Source organism: Mustela nigripes, chromosome 14, assembly GCF_022355385.1.
Source record: "Mustela nigripes isolate SB6536 chromosome 14, MUSNIG.SB6536, whole genome shotgun sequence".
Classification (NCBI taxonomy): Eukaryota; Metazoa; Chordata; class Mammalia; order Carnivora; family Mustelidae; genus Mustela; species Mustela nigripes.
In genome coordinates this window covers 50,861,577-50,886,732 of record NC_081570.1, presented here as the reverse complement: position 1 = coordinate 50,886,732, position 25,156 = coordinate 50,861,577, and the positions used below count along the sequence as shown (strand labels likewise).

General features: G+C 35.1%; 2 protein-coding genes across 14 annotated transcripts in view; one reads left to right on the top strand and one right to left on the bottom strand.

The window, feature by feature from the left end:
• The window catches only part of DOCK7 (dedicator of cytokinesis 7), a 221,215-nt gene that overhangs the window by 89,885 nt on the left and 106,174 nt on the right, over positions 1-25,156 (top strand). The gene's annotated exons all lie outside the window — the stretch shown is intronic.
• ANGPTL3 (angiopoietin like 3) lies at positions 2,784-12,836 on the bottom strand. The gene is made up of 7 exons (XM_059374948.1): positions 12,291-12,836; positions 11,481-11,591; positions 8,689-8,803; positions 7,015-7,128; positions 5,670-5,765; positions 3,835-4,101; positions 2,784-3,464 (listed from the first exon to the last, which is right to left on the bottom strand). The coding sequence occupies exons 1-7, from the start codon at positions 12,783-12,785 to the stop codon at positions 3,280-3,282; spliced, it is 1,383 nt and encodes a 460-aa protein (XP_059230931.1). The 5' UTR covers positions 12,786-12,836; the 3' UTR covers positions 2,784-3,279.

Here is a 25,156-nt window from a genome sequence, read left to right as displayed (position 1 = left end):
GAGGAAGCAGGCTCCCTGCTGAGCAGAGAGCCCGATGCGGGACTCGATCCCAGGACCCCGAGATCATGACCTGAGCCAAAGGCAGAGGCTTTAAACACTGAGCCACCCAGGCGCCCTGCTATACTCTTTTAATAGACACGTTTGAACGACACAGGTCAAAGTAGTATGTACCATTATAAATTTGTTTTAGGAAAATTGAAGGAAGATAGACAAACTTAGGAGACAAGGCAGGAGACTGTTCAGATAGTTTAAAATTCAGGTTAAAAGCAGGCTTTGGTAGGGAAGAAGTCATATTATATTAACAGTCTTTTCAAAAGAAGATTGTATTCAGTTTAGTGGCTTATGATACAGGAGCAGTGATTCACAAAGTTAAGTAAAAAGGCTGAGATGTCTTCCAGATTTTAAGCTTGGATGATTGGAAGCGTGGTGGTGCCATTAACGAATATACAGAGGTAAGGGGGAGTGTGATGGTGTAGAAAGGGGGGGGCAGGCCCAGCAGAGGTGGTAGGGATTTGATTAATTTATTTGATAGATTGAGTTTGAGAAGACTGTAGGATATCAAAAGGAGGAGTGGTAGTAAGCAATGTAAGAAGGGGGAACTGAAGAGAAATCTGGAAATAATACATAAATTTGGGAACTTGACTCATGGAACATAGATGAGTCTGTGAGAGTAGATAGAATTTCTGAGGATAAGAGTGGAAGAGATTTTTGAAGACTGTGCATTGGTCTAAATATATCACATACTAGGAGGGAACTGGGGTATAAAAACTGGATTCAGGTTAGGGATAATCCTTGGAGAGTGTAGTCATATGTGGAAGCAAAATGAGGGTCATGTTTGAAGAAAGAGTGTTGTTCATGAGTAAGTTAGCAGAGAGATCCAAGTGAATGTGGACTGAGGAAAGGCCATTAGATTAGACAATTGTGAGTTAATGGTGTAATTAAAATACTTGGCAAAGGAGTGAGGACAGAAGGACACAATTTATGAATCATAAAAAAAATCCTTTCTCTAGCAGATTTATCTCTCAATCTGAGCATATTTTATACAGAAAAACCTCACTTAGTACTCCTAAAAGGAACAAAACGAAAGATGTTGTGTAAGAAGTCTAAAAAATTGGAGAACAAACAGAATAAGCAATTGGCATATTAAAGAATGCATTATTTTGTATTTGAAAGCTTCCACTGTTTTTGGGAAAAAAGTCATTTTGGTATTCTGGCTCTAAAAAGTCAATTTTGACAGTTTGGCTATGGTTTTAAAATGCTAAAGCTTATTCTTTTGTAGTTTATTAGAACAAAATATTTATATAGGATCCACATAGATCATACATATTTACATGTCATGTAAAAAACATGACATACTCGGGCGCCTGGGTGGCTCAGTCGTTAAGCATCTGCCTTCAGCTCAGGTCATGATCTCAGGGTCCTGGGGTCTAGCCCCGCGTCAGAGTCTCTGCTCGGCGGGAAGCCTGCTTCTCCCCCTCTCTCTGCTTGTGTTCCCTCTCTCACTGTGTCTGTTTCTGTCAAATAAATAAAATCTTTAAAACAAAACAAAAAACAAAAAACACGATATACTGAGTAATTTAAAATACATAATGCTGAATATTTTTTGACTAAGGTGAGTCAGTATATAACTTGGGGTACTATATTCCTTAAAACTAGATTTAATTCAAAATTTTATTTCTGTTTGGTAGTTTCTTTAAAAACCTTATTTAAAAAGGGATGCCTGGGTGGCTCAGTTGGTTAAGCAGCTGCCTTCGGCTCAGGTCATGATCCCAGTGTCCTGGGATCGAGTCCCACATTGGGCTCCTTGCTCCGCAGGGAGCCTGCTTCTCCCTCTGACTCTGCCTTCCACTCTGTCTGCCTGTGCTCGCTCTCACTCTCTCTCTCTTACAAATAAATAAATAAAATCTTTAAAAATAAAAATAAAAAATAAAAAATACTGACAAGTGATATCATGATCAAAAGTGATCCTTGAGGATTAGAATTCAAATTTTTTACATTGGAAATGATGGAATCATTATATGTCACTAAAAAACTACAAGAATTTAAATTTCTATATTTTAAAGTACTGAGTCTTTATTGAATTTGGGAATGTATCTTTCAGGCTATTTAAACATTCAATAACTTGTTATGATTTTTACTTCTATTTGACAACCTACACATAAGTATTAGATTCATGCCATGTCCAAGGGGGTATAAATTATTAAACTTGAGTCATTCATGAGATACATTCATTCTCATGATATTCTGACAAGATCCCTTTAAAATGTTTTTCACATTGTTAAGGTTTAAAGTACATAAAATGTATACAGTATATAGATAAGTTAACAAATATGTTAAGTTACAGTGATGCCTGATATTAAGGTCAGTATGACCTAGTTATCATGATCTACTGCATTTGTTTAAGACAGTTAACCTATTTTATTTCATGTAATTTTTTATTCTTAATTTTTTTTTTTAAGATGTTACTTATTATTTGACAGAGAGAGACACAGCAAGAGAGGGAACACAAGCAGGGAGAGTGAGAGAGGAAGAAGCAGGCTTCCCCCTGAGCAGGGAGCCCAATGCAGGACTTGATCCCAGGACCCTGGGATCATGACCCGAGCTGAAGGCCGACGCTTAAGGACTGAGCCACCCAGGTGCCCCAACAGTTAACCTCTTTTAATACAGTATTTTATCTTGCTTCATTTGACTTCATAAATAAAGCATATCAAACATTTATTTCATATTATTTGGTAGCAAAATGAAGCATCAGTTTTAAAATTAGTATTATAGATTTTCACATGTACTCTGAACTAACCAAATTTTAATCTTGAAATTAATAATATTACAGCATTTAGGAATAATGAATAATCATCAGTCTTTGATGTTTACTCAAGTACAGAATTTTAGCAAGAAAATTAATTTTTTAAATGGAGCAAGTTTAAACTGAGCAATTAGCCTACATAATGACTCTTAAAATAAAAGTCCTAGTAAATTTTTCATTTAAAAAATGATTTAAAAATTCACCCGTTGGGTAAAATTTAGATTGTGACTACATAAAATTGATTCTCACATCACAGAATATATGAATAAATGATATCATAAGAATTTTGACTGGGAAAGATAAATGGTATTCTTTGAAGTGATTTGACAGTATGTTTACTTTTAAGTTGATAGTGACTTTAAAAAAGAATCTATTTCTGAAGCCTTCTGTTAGGGATTTTAATACCAGATTAGTAAACCACAGTAACTTCAGATGAATTTAATGTTTAATTTGTTGGCTTTTTAATTTGTTTCCGTTCATTCAGAACTTTCTGAATCTTTTGGATGGATCAACATTTTAGTTGATTTGACAGAGTATAGCCTTCCATTTTGAGACTTCCAACATAGTCCTCTTCTCCTCTCTGGCTTAGTTTTTGCTCTTGGCTTGTTATATTTACCATTTAGGTTGTTTTCCCCACAAACATTGTGCCACCACCAGCCTCCTAAAGAAGATAGATAGGGCATTTCATGAATACAAACTCACATAGTTGCTGTTACTACATTTCCCCATGAGTACATCTCACTTCTTACAAATATGACAGTATCGTATGGATAATACATGTATTCCACTTTAAAATAATCTGTACAAGTCTTATGTATACACCCAAAATAAAATACTTGAGAAATGTAATAAGTAAAATATCTAATTGAACTAAATCAAAGTAATAGTTATATTAAGAAATTTTTACCTGTAGAGAAAATGTTTATTTGGGATTCAGTTTTAAAAGAGTTGACATTGTAGATGTTAGCTAATACTTTGGGAAGATATTTTCTAGATATGAAAATGAAATATTGATATTAGGAAAATGATACCTGAATAACTTTCTGGACAGTTGACATGCTCTTTTGCCATGTGATCCCAAGTAGAAAACACCAAGTCTTTGTGTTCCGGGAGTGCACTGGGCACATTGCCACTAATTTCAGCTAGGTGTAACGTATAATTGGTTTCATGATTTCCCAAGTTAAAGGAATATTCGATATAATGCTTGTTGTCGTTCCAGTCTTCTAGTTCAATTCGTAAAATGTAATTAGATTGCCTTACTATGGAGTATATCTTCTCTAGACCCAACCAAAATTCTCCTGAAAAGAAAGTAAAAATCTGTGGGTTGTTAACTGCATATTGGGTACCAATAATTTTTTTTTTATTGTGGGTTTTTTTTTTTTATAGTGTTTTTTTATTGGTGTAAGTCAGTGAATTGTTTCAGCCTAGAATCCCTTGGTTATTTTAGAGTCTCTTAAAATATTTCTTTAAAAACAATATTGAAGATAGTGAAATACACAAAAAATGCTAAAAATATTAATAAGCCTGCCTCAAGTAAGATTAGTATTTTTAAAATGAATTTTATGAGACATATTTCATGGGTGAAACATATTAAGCATTTTAGATGTGGTCATTGATAAAATATTATCTCATTTCTAGGTTCTTTCTTAGATATACTGGCTTTACCATAAGGAATTTGTTAATACCCATGTACTATTGGAAATTTTGTTAAATATCTCTACTGTTATACCCAGTGTTACTTGGATGATAATAGTGTCATTTTCCTCAAATATAGTCTTGGCCTTTGATATTTGTTTGATATATGTCTTCTTTGTAGGAAAATAAGGAATAAAATTTTTTAGACATTTTGAGTTAAAAACATAATTCTCTTTTTAATTTTATAAAGTATTTTTATTTGGAATTAAAAACAACATAAATACAAAGATCTCTTTTTAATTATCACAGTCCTTTCTATAAGAGTGTTTAAGGAAAAAAGTCAAACTTTTATTGCTGTTGAATTAGAGGACAGTTTTAGGGATTTCAAGTACAAATGGCTTATTTTCTTACAGAAATAAATGAGTATTCTGGACTTAACACTCTTAAGTTACACTAACTCTTGGAAGATTTGGGTCTACAGACTATATCACTGAATATACCTTTTAGTAAGGGAACTAACTAGTAGTTTGAATATGAAATTTTTTAAATGATCAAGTAGAGTGTTTAATAAAAAAAAATTGGTATAATAATGGATGTTTTCCAGTTTATAAATGAGTACTTATATTATGAAATTTTTAATATGCCTTTGAATTTTAAACCTGTTATTTATTTTTGTTTTGCTTATTTTATTTTGTGATGAAAATGTAGTAGTTGCACTGAGTTAATTCATTTATTTTAAATCACATTTCTATAGTATACATTTATAATATTTAAACAATTGAGATTTAAACATTTAGTACTATACATCTGACAGTTTACTTGTTCCTTCCACCTCCAAATAGTATTAAAAATGTTAAAAAAGAATGTAGAGTGACCCAGTGGTAAAGTTGGTTTTCTTGATAGCTCATTCGTAACATTTACCACTTATCAGAGCACACAGCATTTTATCATAATTGTCTTTAATAATTGTAATTATGACAATTAGAAGTCATCAAATTGTGATGCATATACTTAAGAATGGATATGAAATTGTGATAAGTATAATTCAAGTAGATGCTTGTAATAAGTGTAAATTACTAACAGATATGTAATTATTAGTTAATAAATTCTAAGAAGGCTGGGCCTAGTGTTCATTCATTGTTGCATTCCTAATGCCCAATCCAAAATAGATTCCTAGTAAATATTTTTAAGTAACAATTGAGTGAATGAATAATGAATGAAGTCACCTTACCATTAAGTCTCCCAAAACCATATCTGTAGTTTTCCCAAGTTTCATTGAAGTTTTGTGATCCATCTGTTCGGTGTTGAATTAATGTCCATGACCTATCTGAATATAATGAACAAAATTGTGTATTTTAAGTAGATTGATGCTAAAAGATATAACAAAGTACTGTTTTCTTTCTTTTTATTGGGCGCCAGGGTGGCTCAGTGGGTTAAGCCTCTGCCTTCAGCTCAGGTCATGATCCCAGGGTCTTGGGATAGAGGCTCGCATCTGGCTCTCTGCTCAGCAGGGAGCTTCCCCCTCCCCCTCTGCCTACTTGTGATCTCTCACTCTGTGTCAAATAAATAAAATCTTTTAAAAAATTAAAAAAAAATTTTTTTTAAAGATTTTATTTATTTATTTGAGAGAGAGACAGTGAGAGAGAGCATGAGCGAGGAGAAGGTCAGAGAGCGAAGCAGACTCCCCATGGAGCTGGGAGCCTGATGTGGGAGTCGATCCCAGGACTCCGGGATCATGACCTGAGCCGAAGGCAGTTGTCCAACCAACTGAGCCACCCAGGCGTCCCTAAAAAAATTGTTTATAAAGTTTTTATTTATTTAAGAGGGGGAGAGAGAGAGAGCACAAGTGGGGATGGATCAGATGGAGAGGGAGAGAGAGAGAGAGAGAAGCAGACTCCTTGCTGTCTTGGGAGCCCAACATGAAGCTCACCCCCAGGACTCTGGGATCATGACCTGAGCCAAAGGCAGATGCTTAACCTGCTGAACCACCCAGGTGCCCCAGAATACTGTTTTCTTGGCTTAATTTGATTTGATTTTAAATATTTTGTTTATTTATTTGAGAGAGAGGGACAGAGAGTGACAGAGATAGCATGAGCAAGGAGGAGAGGAAGCAGCAGACTCCTTGCTGAGCAGGGAGCTGACAATGGGGCTTGATCCCTGGATCCCAGGGTCATGACCCAAGACAAAAGCAGGCACTTAACTGACTCCGGCACCCAGGTGCCCCTTGTTTTGATTTTAATTAGTGGCTATGTAATGTAGTCATTAATATCATTATGGTACTAGCATTTTATTATTTATTATGGTCCCAAAAAGCTAAGTAAAGGGCAGCTAATGAGTCTGTCTTAATAAACTTGCCAACAATACGAATTTCAGATTACTTTATGGAAAAATATGGAGAATATTGAATAAGTGCATTAGTAAAAACAAAAATAAGGCAAATATAAATAGCAGAGCTGTGCAGTTGCCTATGTTACTGTTACATATATTCAGAACAAAGATAATAAGATTAGTCTTACTAATAGATAGTGAATAACAGGAGATAATTACAGTCCATTTTCTCTTCAGGCTGGTTTTACCTGATTTAACATCACAGTAGACATTAAAAACTTGATAGTTGCTGGGTCTAATGGGATAGATGCCACTTGTATGTTCGCCTCTATTATAAACGGTGGTACAATTAGCAGGAATGTCTAGAATCAAGAAAGTATTATTACATAAGATATAGTCCTAAGAATGCTATCTCTAGAACTTGAGTGTTTTACTTGACATTTTATGGAATTGTGGTGAATGTAGCCCTTAGCCTTTTTCAGTACTGTATTACCAAGAAAGTACTTGATAACTGAAGCAGATTTATTAGATGGCATGTTATGCAAACAATATTAAAATAGTTACTATTAAACTGATTTCTTTTTAGGAAAAGTGACAAAATGAGAATTTTAGATATGTATTTTTGCTAGATATACGAAGAATATAAATATAATGCCACATATGAGACATTATTATAGGGCTTGGTGTTCATAGCACTTAATCCACAGGCGTATGTGGAAAGAGTAAACATAAAACATACATGAAGGAAACTTACAGAGACCTTTTGTGTGTGTGTGAGAATTACATAAAAGTGAATGTGTTTTGAAAGTATTATTTTGTTAATGTTTGGTTGGGAATGGAGACTTTGTTCTTTCATCTCTGTGGGTTTTTTTTGTTTTTTTTTTGTTTTTTTTAGTGAAAATTTTCAACAGGGAAGTAGAAACGTTAGAGAGAATTTCATAGTTGTTCCATATGTATTTAGTAATTGTTAATCTTTTGCCATTTTTGCTTCATAAATATACATGTATACAAATATGTATTTTGCCATGCTATTCGAAAGTCATTTGCAGACATCATGACCTTAACCCCTTGAATATTTCAGCTTGTTTCTTTTTTTTTTTGTATCTCTTTTAAAAAAATTTTTTTAAATTAACATATAATGTATTATTAGTCCCAGGGGTACAGGCCTGTGAATCGCCAGGTTTACACACTTCATAGCACTCACCATAGCACATACCATTCCCAATGTCCACAACCCCACCATCCTCTCCCTACCCCCTCCCCGGCAACCCTCAGTTTGTTTTGTTGGATTAAGAGTCTCTTATGGTTTGTCTCCCTCCTGATCCCATCTTGTTTCATTTATTCCTTTCCTACCCCCCAAACTCCCCATGTTGCCTCTCAACTTCCTCATATCAGGGAGAGCATATGATAATTTTCTTTCTCTGATTGACTTATTTCGCTAAGCATAATACCCTCTAGTTCCATCCATGTCGTCGCAAATGGCAAGATTTCATTTCTTTTGATGCCAGCTTATATCTCTTAAACAGGAGTTTATTTTCACCCATAACTATAATACCATTATTACATCTAAGAAAATTTAAAATAATATCATATTATCTAATATAAAGTCTACATCTATATTTTACTGATAGTCTTAAGAATGTGTTTTGTAGGATTAAAAAAAAAAAGCCAAAATCTGCCAGGATCCAGTTTAGGTTGACACATCGTATTTGGTAGATTTGTCACTTTACTCTATTTTAGTTTGAGAAGAGGCCCTGAGAATAGCAATTTTTTTAAATTAATTTTTTATTTTTTATAAACATATATTTTTATCCCCAGGGGTACAGGTCTGTGAATAGCAATTTTTGACAAGAATGTCTAAGATAGGAGAAAAATTTGTTGAAAATATACCTTCAAGAAAGAACCCCAACAAATTAACTTACCATTGTGTTCTACATTTTGTGTTTCATTAAAGTGAAGAAAGGGGGTAGTTCTTGGTGCTCTTGGTTTAGAAGAAAGAGAATTTTCTGTGGATTCTTGAATACTAGTTCTTCTCAGCTGATGAAAGAATAAATCTTTTAAAAATGGTACTGAGTATACAGTTAGGGAAATCTGAGGAAGGATATTAAAAGTACAGCTTGTATACATCTTTAAGCTCATAATATGTTCTTGCTTTTGATTAAAAACGGATCAGAGGTGACATACAGATTGTATACATGACCTCAAAATATTTAATGAGGCACGTTACTTAATGAGTTCAGAAAACTAGAAAAAGAAAGATAGCAAAGCACAAACCAGAAATTGGTCAAAAAACAGCAACACCAAAGGTAAAGACTTTGCTTATTAGCATTTTTTAATATGTTCTGTTCATTTATGAATACAGTATGTGTTCTGTTCATTAACAGGCAGATTTTAAGCTTAATAATTGTCAGTTGTAGGCCTTATTGAGTGAGTCTCAGATCTGCCTTAAAGACCAGCATATAATTTGAACAAGGCTGCTGTCTTAATAGTTTTTTGAAATGTAAACATATCTGTAGAAGTAAAAAATTGGCAGGCATATTTGCTTACTTTAAGTACATTCATTATTTCATTGCAAGTTTAGCAATAACACTTTATTTTTATGCAAAATGTACGGGATTTGCAGTTTATTGACTAATAGCTTTTCTTATCGATTGCCTGAGAAAAACAGATTACGTAATACCTTACTAGTGTTTTTTGATGTTGGCATTTCCTATGACCTTACTCATAAGGAACTGTTGCAGAGTTCATTTGTTGGATATTAGCTTTTTCTCCTAGGTAACTGTGTGATGTTAAATGCACTTAACTTACAGAGTTTTGGATCTTATTTGAAATTTGAGGAATCTGGATCAGGTGATCTGAGGCGGCCTCTCACTCAGATACGCATTGTTTTAAATTCTTCATACATTTTATTATTAGAGAGGATGTATATCATTTGATAATAGTGACATTTTGTTTTGTGAGTAGGCTCATTTATCCATAATAAATGATATAAGAGGGGGTGCCTAGGTGGCTCAGTCGTTTACTGTCTGCCTTTGGCTCAGGTCATGATCCCAGGGTCCTAAGATCAGCAGGGAAGCCTGCCTCTCCCTTCCTCTCCCTGCCGTTCCCCCTGCTGGTGGTCTCTCCCTGTCTCTCTCTCAGATAAATAAAATCTGTAAACAAAACCAAAAAAGGATACAAGAAAAAAGAATTTGGAAAAATAACATAATGAGGACGTTATAGAAATCAAAACTAACTGGCAAAAACCCGTTTTGGTTAATTAGCAAAAATAATAAAATAACCTACTAAACTATGATTTACAATTAGCAAAATACCTGAAATTACGAGTTTAAAAATTTCTGAAACATATAACAATATGTTTGTTTAGTGGAAATTGTTTTATAATTCTTGACACCTTTTTTTTAGGTTTCTCCAAATTTGTATTATTTTTGTACCCTCTGGGATGCCTGTTTTAATAGTAGTAATAATTAATATTTTTGAAATGTTTAGATTTTTACATAGCTTTATTCTAAATAGGTCTCTCCCTCACATAGACAGCAGCTTACATTATAGATTAATTATAGTATTGGATATTGAACCTTATTTATGAGGCACACAGCTTCTAATATTACTAATAATAGCAAGCTTTTATCGATTTTTTTGTGTTGAATATGATATTAACTTTATTAATTCAACATATATTTATTCAATTCCTACTATGTCTCAGACAGTATTCTGTATTCCAGGACAACAGCAATGAAAAAACTGAAGAAAATCCCTGTTCTCAAGGGAGTTTACATTCTGATGAGGGAACAGACAAAATAAATAACTAAAATATATATATTATGTGAAATAGAGATAAGTGTAAAGGAAAAAATAAAAAGAATGAAGGAGTAACAGGATTTAAGGATGGGTTTGGGAATTGTAATTTTTGATTAAGTGACCTAGTAGGACTTCACTGAGAATTTTATACTTGACAGAGACCGAATAGGCCATGCAGATCCCAGGGAGAAGAGCATTCTTCCCCTAGTTGATAAAGGGAACAAGGGCAAAGGGCCCGAGACAGCAGCATGTTTGATGTGTTTGAGTAACTGGGAAGAGTTACCCCAGTATGACTAGAGTTGGGGAGATGAAGTTAGAGATAAGAGTCATCTGGGGTCTTCTGGGCTACTGAAAGTGAGATGGGAAGCCATTCATGGTTTTGAACCAAGAGAGATGTGATCTAATTTTGACTTTTTTAAAAAAGTTTTTTTTTTAATGATTTGTTTGAGGGAGAAAGAAAGATAGTGTGCTTGAGCGGGGGGAGGGGCCAAGGGAGCCCGACCCTGAGATCACAACCTGAGGCAGAGTCAGATGCTTAACCAACTGAGCTAATTTTGATTAATTTTGACTTTTGATAGAATATGTTGAGGACATACTTTACACGAATTCTTTTTTTTTTCCTTGTAACACTCTTATAAGATAGGTTCTGTTATTTTTCTGATAGAATAAGAGAGGAAACTGAGAGACAGAACATTTAAGTAATTTATTTAAGGTCATGCAAAAGTTTTAGAGCCAAAATTCAAACCCAGGTAGTTTCTTACCTTCAGAGTCTATAGTTTTTAGCAGTCATGCTGATGTGACCTGTTTACTCATTATCCAGCTATAAGTTTTAAAAATAAATTTAAGGTCTGATGTTTTCATAAACTGAGATTTTATGTAAAAGAGTGGACATACCATTAAAATACTGACTTACCTGGTTTTCTATTTCTTTTATTTGACTGTGCTGTTGGTTTAATTGTCTATATTGTTCCTCCACTGTCTGTAGAAGGTCTTTGATGCTATTATCTTGCTGTTCTACAAAAGTCTGGACAGAGATTGTAGGGTGGTTAGAACTTTCTGTGTTCTTTCTTTCTTTTTTGTTAAATTAGATTAAAAAAATTTTTATACTGTTACAATCTAAATTTTTAAAGCTAATAGTGGATTAGATAACTGAATATTGGCAACCTTTTTCTCTTTTATGCTTCTTTCAAATCCTTTTGTTTTTATGTTTTAAAATGTACCATCTCTAAAAACCTAATTTTCTGAACTTCAAAGTACTTCAGTTAAATGGGGAAAAAAACCCCAGTATTTTATTTTTTTTTTAAAAACCCAGTATTTTAATAGGAGTTAATCTTTTACCATTTACTTATTACATTTATCCATTTTATTTTTATTTTTTTACTTTTATTCATTTTAAACATGGGAGGATAGTTTCAAATTATATTTCTTAAACTTTTTACTTTCCTTCAGTAACTCCAATACTGTAATTTTAGTGTTCTAAATTTTATTGATTGATTTGTAATTTTCATCTGAAATGTAAAGTTTAGTTTTTTTATATATAATGTTAGAGAATCATAAAAACCAAATTGAAATTATAATGAAAAATTTTATTTCCTAGAGGCTTTTTTTCCTTGAGAAAAATACAGTATTTCAATGATTCAGTAAAGTAGCATGTTTTAAAATATTTTTTAAAAAAGATCCACATTGAAAACATAATTACGAACCTTCTTTGATTTCTACTTACTTTAAGTGAAGTTACTTCTGGGTGTTCCTGAATTTCAGGTTGATTTTTAATTAAACTGGTTAATTGCTTCTCCAAATATATCACTTTTTTTTGAAGTAGAATTTTTTCTTCTAGGAGGCTTTCAAGCTTTGAGTTGAGTTCACGTGACATATTTTTCACTTCTTCATTCTTGACTTGCAGTTTGGATGTAGTTCTTCTAAGTTCCTTTTCTTCTTCTTTGATTTCATTGGTTTGCAGTGATAGGTCATAAAAAGACTGATCAAATATGTTGAGTTTTTGAAATATATCATTAATTTGGCCTTTAGTTTTATGGACAAAGTCTTTAAGACCATGTCCTAACTGAAGGAGGCCATTGGCTAAAATTTTTACATCATCTAACATAGCAAATCTTGATTTTGGCTCTGGAGATACAGAATCATATGATGAATCATCCCGGTCAATTTTGGAAGAAATAACTAGAGGAATGATAAAAAGAAAGAGCTTAATTATGTGCATTTTTATCCTAATTATTCAACTAATTTTCTCCTGTAAGCAAATCTAGACTTCTAAGCTCTATATATACCACCACTTGCCACATGAACAGTAAGGTTGGCAAGCGAATATAGTTAATCATTAAGTCGTGTAAACTTGTACAAATGTAACCTTCTACATTGAGTTAGATCAGTGGTAAATGAAATCACAGAAATGAGCAATGAACTCACTAGGTCATTTTAAGTTGTTAATGTATTTAATTTTGCAATATTATAAACTCCAGTTTCAGGGTTGAGAGAGCTACCTGTTTTTAAAAGCTTATTTTAATTTCTCATGATTTTTAAAAGAGATTTACAATTAGACAAACTCTTTTGATTGGTAAATTCACATTAAGGTTAAGGAAAGTTAATGAATTAAGTATGCATTTCCCAAATTGCATTTATTTGGAACAAATAATTGTAGTTATTTGGAACAGCAACCTGTTCCCAGAAATGGTTTTGCTGTAAAACTATCCACCACTTCTTCAAGTGGCATTAATGGCTCTCAATGCTGCATTCCCATGATACTCTGTATAAGCTAACATATATTCCTTATTATTTGTCACTGTACTTGTTAGTATGTCTTTTTGCTTCAGATGATATTTCCTAAACATATTTGTTTATTATCACAAAATCTTATGCAACACATTTCACTCCCTTTCTCTATTATATACAGTCTTTATGTTATAACCTCTTTTCCATGTGTCCACTGAAAGACCAATAGAATAGGTGATCTGCAAAGGTCCAGCCACAATGATATACCTCCAGTGTCTGGAACAGTTTACCTGTTAAGTTTTTCTGAATTTTGTGACCTTGGTAACAATTTTGGTAATGGAAATTTAACAAAACAACAGATTCATAGTATGTTCAAAATAAATGTTCTTCTGTGCTTCTAACTTAGTGTTAAAAGGAAAATACTAAATGCTTCAGTTAAACTATAACTGATTGTCCTTTTTTTAAGAGAGAGAGAGTGTGCATGAACATGCACAAGTTGATGGGGAGGGGCAGAGAGAGAGGGAGAAAGAGAATTTTAAGCAGGCTCCACACCCAGCCCAGAGCCTCACACAAGGCTGGATTTCATAACCCCGAGATCATGACCGGAGTGGAAATCAGGAGTCCAACGCTTAATTGAATGAGCTTCCAGGTGCCCCTGATTATCCTCCTTGATTGCTCATTGAGAATATTTTTGAGAAAATAATAAGTCCTTTAAAATGCCTTATCTTGATAAATTAATAATTTAGTAAAATTGTTAAAAGAGTGTGGGTTCTGAAATCAGACTGTCATCTATGTCCAACAGTCAGCTCTAGCTCTCTGGCCTTGGACAAGATATTTAACTTCTGTGTACCTCAGTCTTTTCATCTGTAAGGTGGGGGATAATACATACTTAATAGGGTTATGAGAATTAAAAGAAATGTTACATGTAAAGCACTTAAAACAGTGTCTGGCAAATAGGAAGTACTCAAAATGTTATTATATCACATGTAAACAAGTTTTGAACCTGTGCATGTGTGTGTAATCAGGCCTATCTGAAAAATTTTTTATTTTATTTTATTTATTTGACAGATCACAAGTAGGCAGAGAGGCAGGCAGAGAGAGAGGGGGAGGCAGGCTTCCCGCTGAGCAGAGAGCCCGATGTGGGGCTTGATCCCAGAACCCTGGGATCATGACCTGAGCCAAAGGCAGAGGCCTTAATCCACTGAGCCACCCAGGTGCCCTGAAAAATTTTCTTTAAATAAATAGCTTTTTTGCAAAATGAAAAGCTTTAACATAATGAATTTAGTTTAAGTTATCAAGCAAAACTTCCTAAAATGAACTGTTTCCAAATTTCTATGCTTAGAAATGCCTCCTCATAGCATGTAGTAGAGACCTTTTCCTTTGATGATTTAGGAATAAGGGCTTTTGGATGTAATAACTACAGTCAGGTAGTATACCATAGTGGTTTCGAGTATGATTCTGGAGAGAGGGAGGCTGACTTGGAATCCTGGCTCTCCTGGTCAAATTATTTAGCTTTTCTGTACTTCCATTTTCATGTCTGTCAAGTGAAGGAAATACCTACTTTATAGGATTATATGAAGTTTAAGAAAAATTGTTAGAGCATAGAACACTATCTGGTATAAAGTAAATACTCATAATATTATTTATTATTTACTTGTTGGTAATTAGAACCAATCAATGCATTTATGCCTATACTGTAATATTTTATTGCTGAATATTATCTAATCTCATGTTAGGATGACATGAGTTGAGAAATTTTGCTAAAATTTAGGTTTTCTGCATTTTGGTCTTTTGAATTTTGGTGTAGATATAAGGAATTATGTCTTCTGTTTAGCCTGTGTATGCCATTTTAAAAAGTGTTTAATACAGAACCATATAAATATTTCTCTTTGTAAGAGAAATAAAGAATCCAAGTAAATAAAAATATATAAATAATTCCCCTAATAAAGGGAAAGAGAAAAGAATAAAGAAATAAAGAAGAAAAATAAAAAAACTTCTTACTTTTCATTTTAATCTTACCCTTACCATTATCAAATGTTATAGAATTATAAAAGTGTATGTAGAACTAGTGAAGAAACTTGGATTTTCTTCTTTTTTAAAGGAAAATTTAGTGTTGTGATCATTGGTCATGAAGGGCATATTTCAAAACTTCTCTTAACTAAATTACTGTCTTCTTTTCTGGCTTAAAGCTATCAACTCTGATGTTTTATCCACCTTCTAGTCGGTGGGAAGTTGAGATGGGCCAAATTCTCTCTGTTGCTGTCTATGGGCAAGATCTATATTTGGTTTTAATTTGTATCCCTTATAGTACTTTATTTAGTAAAACGCCTTACGTGTTTGAGAAACTATATAAATATATTGAATGAAAAAGTCATAATATGGGAGTTTTCAAGGTGCAAAATTGCATATAATATATGCTCAACCTGTTTTGATATAGGAGGGTTTTTTTAGAGAAAGGAATTTGAAAGGTTTTTTGAACTTGCCCCTTCCAGTGCGTGAAAGTAACTGGACACTAATACAAAGACAGGCTATATGAAGGAAGTTCCTTCCATTTTGGTTACTGTATTAGAATCTTAACACTTTTCTGCACAATTTATATAATTCCTTACATGTGACACTAGCAGATTAAAGGCAATGATCACATATTCTTGGTTTATATTATATCATCTCTGGGTAGAAATATCTGGATAGTTTTTTTCTTACATTAGTTTGACATGTTACCGAATATACTTAAAGTAAATAAATAGCCTATTCACGAGCTGTAGGAGAGTACCAACATGGGGAGTGTAATGAAAATAGTAATTTTTTTTAAAAAAAGATTTTTTGGGGGGCGCCTGGGTGGGTCAGTGGGTTAAAAGCCTCTGCCTTCAGCTCAGGTTGTGATCCCAGGGTCCTGGGATCGAGGCCCGCATTGAGCTCTCTGCTCGGCAAGGAGCTTGCTTCCCCTTCTCTCTCTCTGCCTGCCTCTCTGCCTACTTGTGATTTCTCTCTGTCAAATAAACAAATGGGGTCTTAAAAAAAAAAAGATTTTGTTTATTTATTTGATGGACAGAGATCACAAGTAGGCAGAGAGGCAGGAAGAGAGGGAGAGGAGGCTTTAACCCACTGAGCCACCCAGGCGCCCCCAAAATAATAATTTTATAAGTGATTTTACATTTGCCTTTTAATACCTCCTGAGTACACATTGTCACAGGCAGAATCTAAGCCTTGCTTGAAATTGTGCCTACTTAAATAAAACCCTAATCAAACATAAATAGTAATGCTATGAAAGTTTAATATTTTTTATGTCAAAGAAAATAAGAAACAAAAGTTGGGCCCTAATTTAAGGATTTTTAGTTTCTAGGAACTAATATACAAAACTTTTTAGCTTCATGGAATTTTAGAACATGTAGAAGTCTTATTTAAGTTAAGCAAAGCAAGGTCCTTTGTCCTCCCCCAGGTTGTGTAATCTGGATATGTGACTTCCAAATAAAACACAAGACATTGGGATCTTTTGAGTATAGTATCCCTTTTAATTTCTCCTTTTAAAATGTGATCATTTGTTTTTGATTTAATGTTTGGTAGATAGATTCTAAAAGTAACTTCATGAGAGAAACCCATTTAAAGGTAGAAATATTTATATTAACTGAAGTGAAGAATAATGCCAGATAAATACATTGGCTTCCCTATCCTCTCTTGGTCCAGAAAAGGCCCTGTCCAGTGGAAATACAGTGTGACCTGTATATGTGAAAAAAAAGTAAAAAGTAAGAAGTGAAATTCATTTTAATAGTACATTATACTTAATCCAGGGTATCAAAAATTATTTCAATGTGTGATCAATATAAAAACATTAATTATGTATTTTATATTCTTTTTTTCATACTAAATCTTCCAAATCTGGTGTGTTTTCATACTTTCAGCACATCTCCATTAGAATAGGCACACATCAAAAGCTTAGTAGTCTCATTAGACTATTAGTGGACACTGCAGATCCAGAAGATCAGTAACCTTTGAAGAAATTATTTCATGTATCTTACTTTTTTCTTCATGTTCACTTTTGATAAATACTAAATATCTATGCTGAAAGTATTTATTGTGGAAACCCAGATACTTCTGAAACTTAAAAAAAAAAATCCTAGGGGCAACTGGGTGGCTCAGTCAGTTAAACTACCAGCTGTTGATTTCAGCTGGTGTTATGATCTCAGGGTTGTGGGATCCAGCCGCACAGGGAGGGAGCCCCATGTAGGGCTCTGCACTCACTGGGGAGTCTGCTTGAGATTTTCTCTCTGTCCCTTACCCCAGTCATTCTCATGCTCTCTTTTCTCTAAATAAATAAACAAACAAAATCTTAAGAAAAAAAAGGAAAAAAAAAATTCCAACTCTACACTATTAACATTTTGTGGTCTCTCATACCAGATCCTTTAGGTGAGTAGCTGTGGGTGATTTCTCATGTTGGATTATCCTTCCGAAGCATAGTGCCATTTTATATCCCTTCCAAGAATAATTAGAATTCCTCTTTTCCCATGAAATTTTTTTTTTTAAGATTTTGTTTATGTATTTGACAGAGATCACAAGCAGGCAGAGAGAGAGGAGGAAGCAGGCTTCCGGCTGAGCATAGAGCCTGATGCGGGGCTCCATCCCAGAACCTGGGATCATGACCTGAGCTGAAGGCAGAGGCTTTCATCCACTGAGCCACCCAGGCGCCCCTTTCCCCACGAATTTTTACTGATGCTTTGAATGAGAAAAACAAAAAATATCAATAAATCTTTTTAGAAAAGGATTTATTTATTTATTTATTTATTGAGAAAGAGAGAGAGCATGCCCATGTATGGGAGTAAGGGGAGGGGGCACAAGCAGATGGAGAGAGAGAATCTCAAGCAGACTCCCCGCTGAGCATGGGGCTTGACCTTATAACCTAGAGATCATGACCTGAGCCAAAATCAAGAATCCAATGCTTAACCAACTGAGCCACCCAGATGCCCCCTAAATATCGGTTAATCTAACAGGCAAATACATCTAGTTTATTTTCCTGGCCATCTGCTTTGCTCTCTTCATGAATTACCTAGGTATTATGTAAGTCCCTTCTGTCCAAACTCCTCCTCCCCTTTTTGTTTGTTTCTTTTTGACTAATTAAGGGAATTATTTACATGTTATGGATACTAACTCTTTATCTTGTATGTAACAAATACTGTTTTTCCAATTTGTCATTTGTCTTCCACCTGTTTATATCACCTGCTCTGCGGAGCCTTTAAAATTTGTCTTTTATAATTTTTGTGGCTCATGCTCAGAAACGCCTTTTTTACATATAAAATAGGCTGTCTTTAAAGCTTTTCTAATAATTTCATGGCTTTATTTGTATTATCTAAACCTTTGTCTAATCTGGAATTTATTTTGAGGAGGGGGTGAAATATGAATTCATCTTTTTTCCCTGAATGGCTAAGTGCTATCTCAACACTTCATCAGTCTACCCTGTCACTGCTAATTTGTAGTTCTTCCGAAGTGTTACAAATGCAAGGTAAAGACTTAACTAGTGGGAAGTTATTAGTGGAGTTAGTAGTCAAATGGAAAAGAATCTGGATTCAGTTTTATGCCTTTTACCTTCAGAAACAAGTTGAATTTAAAACAGTTTTATAGGGGCACCTGGGTGGCTCAGTGGGCTAAAGCCTCTGCCTTCGGCTCAGGTCATGATCCTGGGGTCCTGGGATCAAGCCCCACATTGGGCCCTCTGCTCAGCGGAGACCTGCTTCCTCCTCTCTCTCTCTCTGCCGGCCTCTCTGCCTACTTGTGATCTGTCAAATAAATAAATAAAATCTTTTTTAAAAAACGGTTTTGGAAATCAAGCATTTCTTATAGATAATGTTTAAAGCTCAGGTCACCGTCTCAGTATCCTGGGATCAACCCTGCATAGAGCTTTCTGCTCAGCAGGGAGCTCGCTTGCCCCCCTCCCTCTGCCTGCCTCTCTGCCTACTTGTGATCTCTGTCAAATAAATAAAACCTTTAAAAAATAACTGTGAATGAAGTAACAAAGGGATGTGATGGTGGGTGGAAGTTAAGGTTAGGTTTTTTGAGACTTGAAAGATGTGAAGAGTCCAGTCATGTCCATGTCCACAAAACTTAGACAGCAGTAATGACAATGTAGAGGTTTTGAGGTGTGGGGGACAGCATAGTGTGTTTTGCTTTTCTGTGTGTTCTGCAGGTCTATTCTATGTACAGTTTTTTAATTGAAATGTATGGGCAGATTCTTCAGCCTCAGTTCCTCCTGTGAGCTCCAGTGACATTCTATCGTAGCACCTACCATACCACATTATAATTATTTGCTCGTCCAGTTCTCCCTCCGGCTAGTGAAGTCAAGAACTTTGTCATCTATCTCTATATTCTTAGTATCTAGCACACTGCATATTCAGCAAATATTTGTTACAATGAGGAATTACAAACATAATAAAGGGCAATCTGTTATCGTGTACTTTGGATCCCATTCTCTCCTACTATTTCAAGAATCTTTACTTGTTCTAATGTATGCAAACTGTCAGCTGGATTCTTTTCATTATCATTTAATCAAACTCAAAGCTGTCCAATTTTAAAAAGCTTACAAAATCCCTATATTCTATCTCCCAACTGTTGAATAATCTTTCTCTTCTTTATAGCTATACATTTCAGAATTTCACATTTTTATTTTTCTTAACAACTTCCTGTTCTTAAACCTACTTTTATGTGTTTTCAGCCCAATGTTATCAGTAACTTTAACGTTGCGAAGTCCAGTTGATCTTTTTCATTTATTACCTCATTTGGCCCCTGATTGGTGTTTGGCATTTAACTGTTTAATTCTTCTTCTTTTTTTTCTTTTTTTAAGTAAACGCCACACCAGGCATGGAGCCCACCAGGGGGCATAAACTCATCACCCTGAGATGAAGAGCTGAACTCAGCTCAAGTCCAACCTTAGCCAGCTAAGCCCTCCAGGCATCCCTTAACTGTTTAATTCTTCTTACATTGTTTTTTTCTTGGCCTCCATGTCACTGCACTCTCATGGTTTTCTACTTCTCTCTGGGTTCCTTCTCAGTCTTCTTGACAGTCTCATCCCCTGCTGGATGGCCACAGTATCTTGGAGTTCCTTAAGACTCCATTCTTGGAATAGCACACATAAATAATTATGTGAGATTCTAATTCTCTCGTAGTTTAGATCTTTCAGAATGATTCTCAGCACAAGAAAAATGATAGGTAGATGGAAGATAGAAAGGGTTAAATAAAAACCTTGGTGTCTTGAATTGGAATTTGCAATATCAGTATGTACTCAGAATGCTTTTTAAAAGCGTTTCCCTCGGGATGCTTGGGTATTGCAGTTACTTAAGCATTATCTGTCTCTTGGTTTTGGCTCAGGTTTTGATCTCAAGATTGTGAGATTGAGCCCTACATTGGGCTCCATGCTCAGCACAGAGTTGGCTTAAGACTCTGCTCTTCCCCTCTTCAGTCTCTCTCTTTCTCTCTCTCTCTCAAATAAATACATCTTTTTTAAAAAACCCAAAACATTTTCCCCTCACTCTTTCTACTTAAGTGACCTAGGAACAGTGAGTAATGAGTGCCCAGATTTTAGCTTGGAAAAACATTTCTCATTCAGAGAACCAAAGCTCCTTGGAGAAAGGGCTGATTCTGGGTCCTGGGAGAAACTACTTAAGAAGAACTTAGAACAGGGCGCCTGAGTGGCTCAGTGGGTTAAGCCGCTGCCTTCAGCTCAGGTCATGATCTCAGGGTCCTGGGATCGAGTCCTCACATCAGGCTCTCTGCTCAGCAGGGAGCCTGCTTCCCTTCCTCTCTCTCTGCCTGCCTCTCTGCCTACTTGTGATCTCTCTCTCTGTCAAATAAATAAATAAATAACCTTTAAAAAAAAAAAAGAAGAACTTAGAACATCTTGCTATATAGCAGATAGCAAGAAGTCATCAAAGAGTATATGAATCCTTGAATGACAAGGATTTACAAGCCAGTTTGAATTGCCTTTTCATTTGCCAAAGATAGGACAGTTTGAACATCAGTGAAGATAATAACCGCAGTGTATTAAAACTCATTAATATCTTTGGTCCATGAGTTTATAGATGATGCTAAAGATAAGAACTAGTTTCTCTTAGAAGATTTTAATCCACCAACTGCTTATTTTGAAAACTGGAAAATAATAGAAAAGAAAACATTTATTCCTGTGTCTCATACAATGGCCCACTATCTAAGCAAATAATAGATGAGGAAAAATACTCTTCATAGAGATAATCCAGCTATTAAATAAAGGAGGACTGCTGGAATTATTCTCTTTTGGCAACCCTTAATGGGGCTAATAGATTTAAACATTGATCACCATCTGCTAACCGCTCAAAAAGAGGAACAACCAGACATTTTTCTTCTGGTAGAAGGATACAGTACCATTTATGAAATGATCTTGCCAAAAGACCCTCAAACCTAAATATGACCAAAGCTCTAGATCCAGCTCTAAATTTATAGAAAACAGAGGAATGTGTTAAATGTCACTACAGGGATGCGATCAGTAAATTCTAGCCTCTAGAAAAATTACACAAAAATAGCCCCATTTCTTCAGTAAATATATTGCAAAGGTAGAAGGTGAAAAGATTTCCCCACAGCCAACCTAGTATCTCTTCTTCCCATAACTTCTGCATACCTCTCTCACAACACAACATTATTGTGAAGTGGTCTGTTTATGGGCAGTAACATGGTACCTAATGTTTGGTGTGTGGAGTCAATAAATATTTCATGTGCAAATTTTATTTGATGACTTCAGTGGTTAGTCGGTCATAGCCTTCTTTGCTCCTTAGTTCTTTTGATTAGGAAACTGAGGAGTTATAACATTTCCATATTTGCCTTTTTCTTTTTTGACTGTTTGGACTACAACTGACTCTTCTGCATGTCTTTAGTGATTTTTAGATTGCATGCTTATTGTTATACATCTCTGTCCTCCCCCCATAGAAATTTTACTTTATTGTTTTATCTAATTATAAAGGTCATGTGTTCTCACTGTAAAAAAAAAAAAAATGGAAAAGTGTAGAAAAAGAACTAGAGCCTTCACCGTTAACCATGAATATCCTTTTACCCCTTTCTTTCTTTCCTTTTTTTAAAAAAAGATATTTTGTGTATCCACCATAGGTTTTTGTTTTGTGGTTACCTTGAGGCTTGCACATAACAACTTGTATCTAGAACAATGTATTTTAAGTCAGTAACAAGTTTGATAGAGTTTTAAGGTTCTTCCTTTTTGGGCATCTGGGCGCCTGGGTGGCTCAGTGGGTTAAGCCGCTGCCTTCGGCTCAGGTCATGATCTCAGGGTCCTGGGATCGAGTCCTCACATCGGGCTTTCTGCTCAGCAGGGGGCCTGCTTCCCTTCCTCTCTCTCTGCCTACTTGTGATCTCTCTCTGTCAAATAAATGAATAAAATCTTAAAAAAAAAAAAAAGGCTCTTCCTTTTAATCCCATCCCTCATGTTTTCTGTTTTGTTTTGTTTTTTTTAAAGATTTTATTTATTTGTTTGACAGAGAGAGATCACAAGTAGGCAGAGAGGCAGGCAGAGAGAGGAGGAGGAAGCAGGCTCCCCGCTGAGCAGAGAGCCCGATGTGGGACTCGATCCCAGGACCTTGAGATCATGACCTGAGCCGAAGGCAGCGGCCTAACCCACTGAGCCACCCAGGCGCCCCATGTTTTCTGTTTTTGATGTTGTGTTTTACATCTTTTTATCTCGTGTCCTTAACTATTATCTTTTTACTACTTTTGTCTTTTAACCTTCATATTAGCTTTATAATTGATGAATCTGCTACTTTTACTATATATTTATCTTTCCAGTAAAATTTATTCTTTCATGTTTTCTTGTTACAAATTAAAACTTTTTTTTTTTTTTTTTTTTTTTTTAAATTCCAGCTTAAAGAACTCCCTTTAAGTTCTTGTTAGGCTAGTTTAGTGATGATAAGCTGCTTTAGCTTTTGCCTGTCTGGAAAATTCTGTCTCTGCTTTACTTCTGAATGATAACTTTCTTGGGGACAGTGTCTTTGAATGAAAGTTTTTTGTTTTTAAGATTTTATTTATTTATTTGATAGACAAAGATCACACGTGGGCAGAGAGGCAGGCGGTGGGCGGGTGGGGGGGGGAGCTCCCTGCTGAGCAGAGAGCCTGATGCAGGGCTTGATCCCAGGACCCTGAGACCATGACCTGAGCAGAAGGCAGAGGCTTAACCCACTGAGCCACCCAGGCGCCCCGAAAGTTTTTTCTTTCAGCACTTTGAAAATATCTTACCACTGGTTTCTGACTTGCAAATTTTCTGCTAAATGGTCTGCTGACAGTCTTATTGGGATTCCCTTATGTGTAACAAGTTGTTTTTCTCTTCCCACTTTTAGGATTCTCTCCTTTTTTAATTGTTAAATTTTTGTTATGATAGGGCTTGGTGTGAGTCTTTTTGTGTTCATATTTTTTGGAACTGTCTGGGCTTCCTGAATCTGGATGTCTGTTTCCTTCTCAAGGTTAGGGAAATTTTCAGCTATTATTTCCATAGGTAGTATACGCCACTATACATTCTGCTGTGGAACCTGCTGTTTTTCTTCACCTAACATGCTGGGTATCTCTACATCAGTAACATTGCTGCATATTGTCATTTTTAGACTCCATAGTATTTCTTCTTATTAATATGCCAAATTAATTAACTGGAACTGTGCTGGTGAACATTATATTTCTTCACAATTATTTGTAATTATTCTTTACTACAAAAAAATGTAGTGAATTTTTTGAACATATCCATTTGTAAATGTGCGTAGTTATCTCCTTAGACTAGAGGCATGTTTCTTAGGTCAGAGGTTGTGTTTATGTAGAATTTCTGTATTGCCCTATCATATTCCAGAAAATTTTGACCTCTATTTTCATTGCTTCATCAGTTGCTTAGCAGGGCTTTATTATACTTGAAGTCTTGCTCATCAGCTCTCAGCACTAGTCTTCAGTAAGTAATTCTCATTCTGTATCTTTTCCTTTTTATTTTTTGAGCCCTCTCTTTTGGTGTCTTTTCTTGAATTATTTATCTTCTCTGTGGTGGCATTAGGGACTATTAAAGTTGTGTGAGATGCATGATCTTGAACTGGACGTGAAGTAAAATAAATGCAGACTAATCTGTGATTATCTTTTTTTTTTTTTAAGATTTTATTTATTTACTTGACAGACAGAGATCACAAGTAGGCAGAGAGACAGGCAGAGGGAGAAGGAGAAGCAGGCCCCTGCTGAGCAGAGAGCAGGATGCGGGGCTCCATCCCAGGACGCTGGGATCATGACCCGAGCTGAAGGCAGAGGCTTAGCCCACTGAGCCACCCAGGCGCCCCTAATATGTGATTATCTTATAGCAACTACAAAATACTGTTACACCTAGCATATTGTCATATGTGTTTTTGAACATATACTGTGGAATGTTACACCTCTTAAATCCTTGATATTTATATAAAAGTTTCATCTGTAACTGTCATCCACTTTATATCTGCTTGGAGGAACTAACATAATACATTATTAACTTAAAAAAAAAGATTTATTTATTTTAGAGGAGAACAAGCACATGCGGCAGAGGGGGAGGGGCAGAGGGGAAAAAAGAGAGAGAAAGAGAGAATCTCAAGCAGACTCCCCACTGAGTGTGGAGGTGGGGCTTTATCCCATGACCCTGACATCATGACCTGAGCCAAAAATCAAGAGTTGGCCACTTAACCGACTGAGCCACCCAGGTGCCCCTGCAGTTAATTTCTTAGTAATGGTTTAGTCCATACTCATTTATTTCCCAGAATCCTCTTGTAGAATAAAGAACTTGTGTTTTTAAGACTGACCGACTTATATTCTGATTTCAGCTTTGCTGCTTACTAGTTGTATGTGAACCTCACT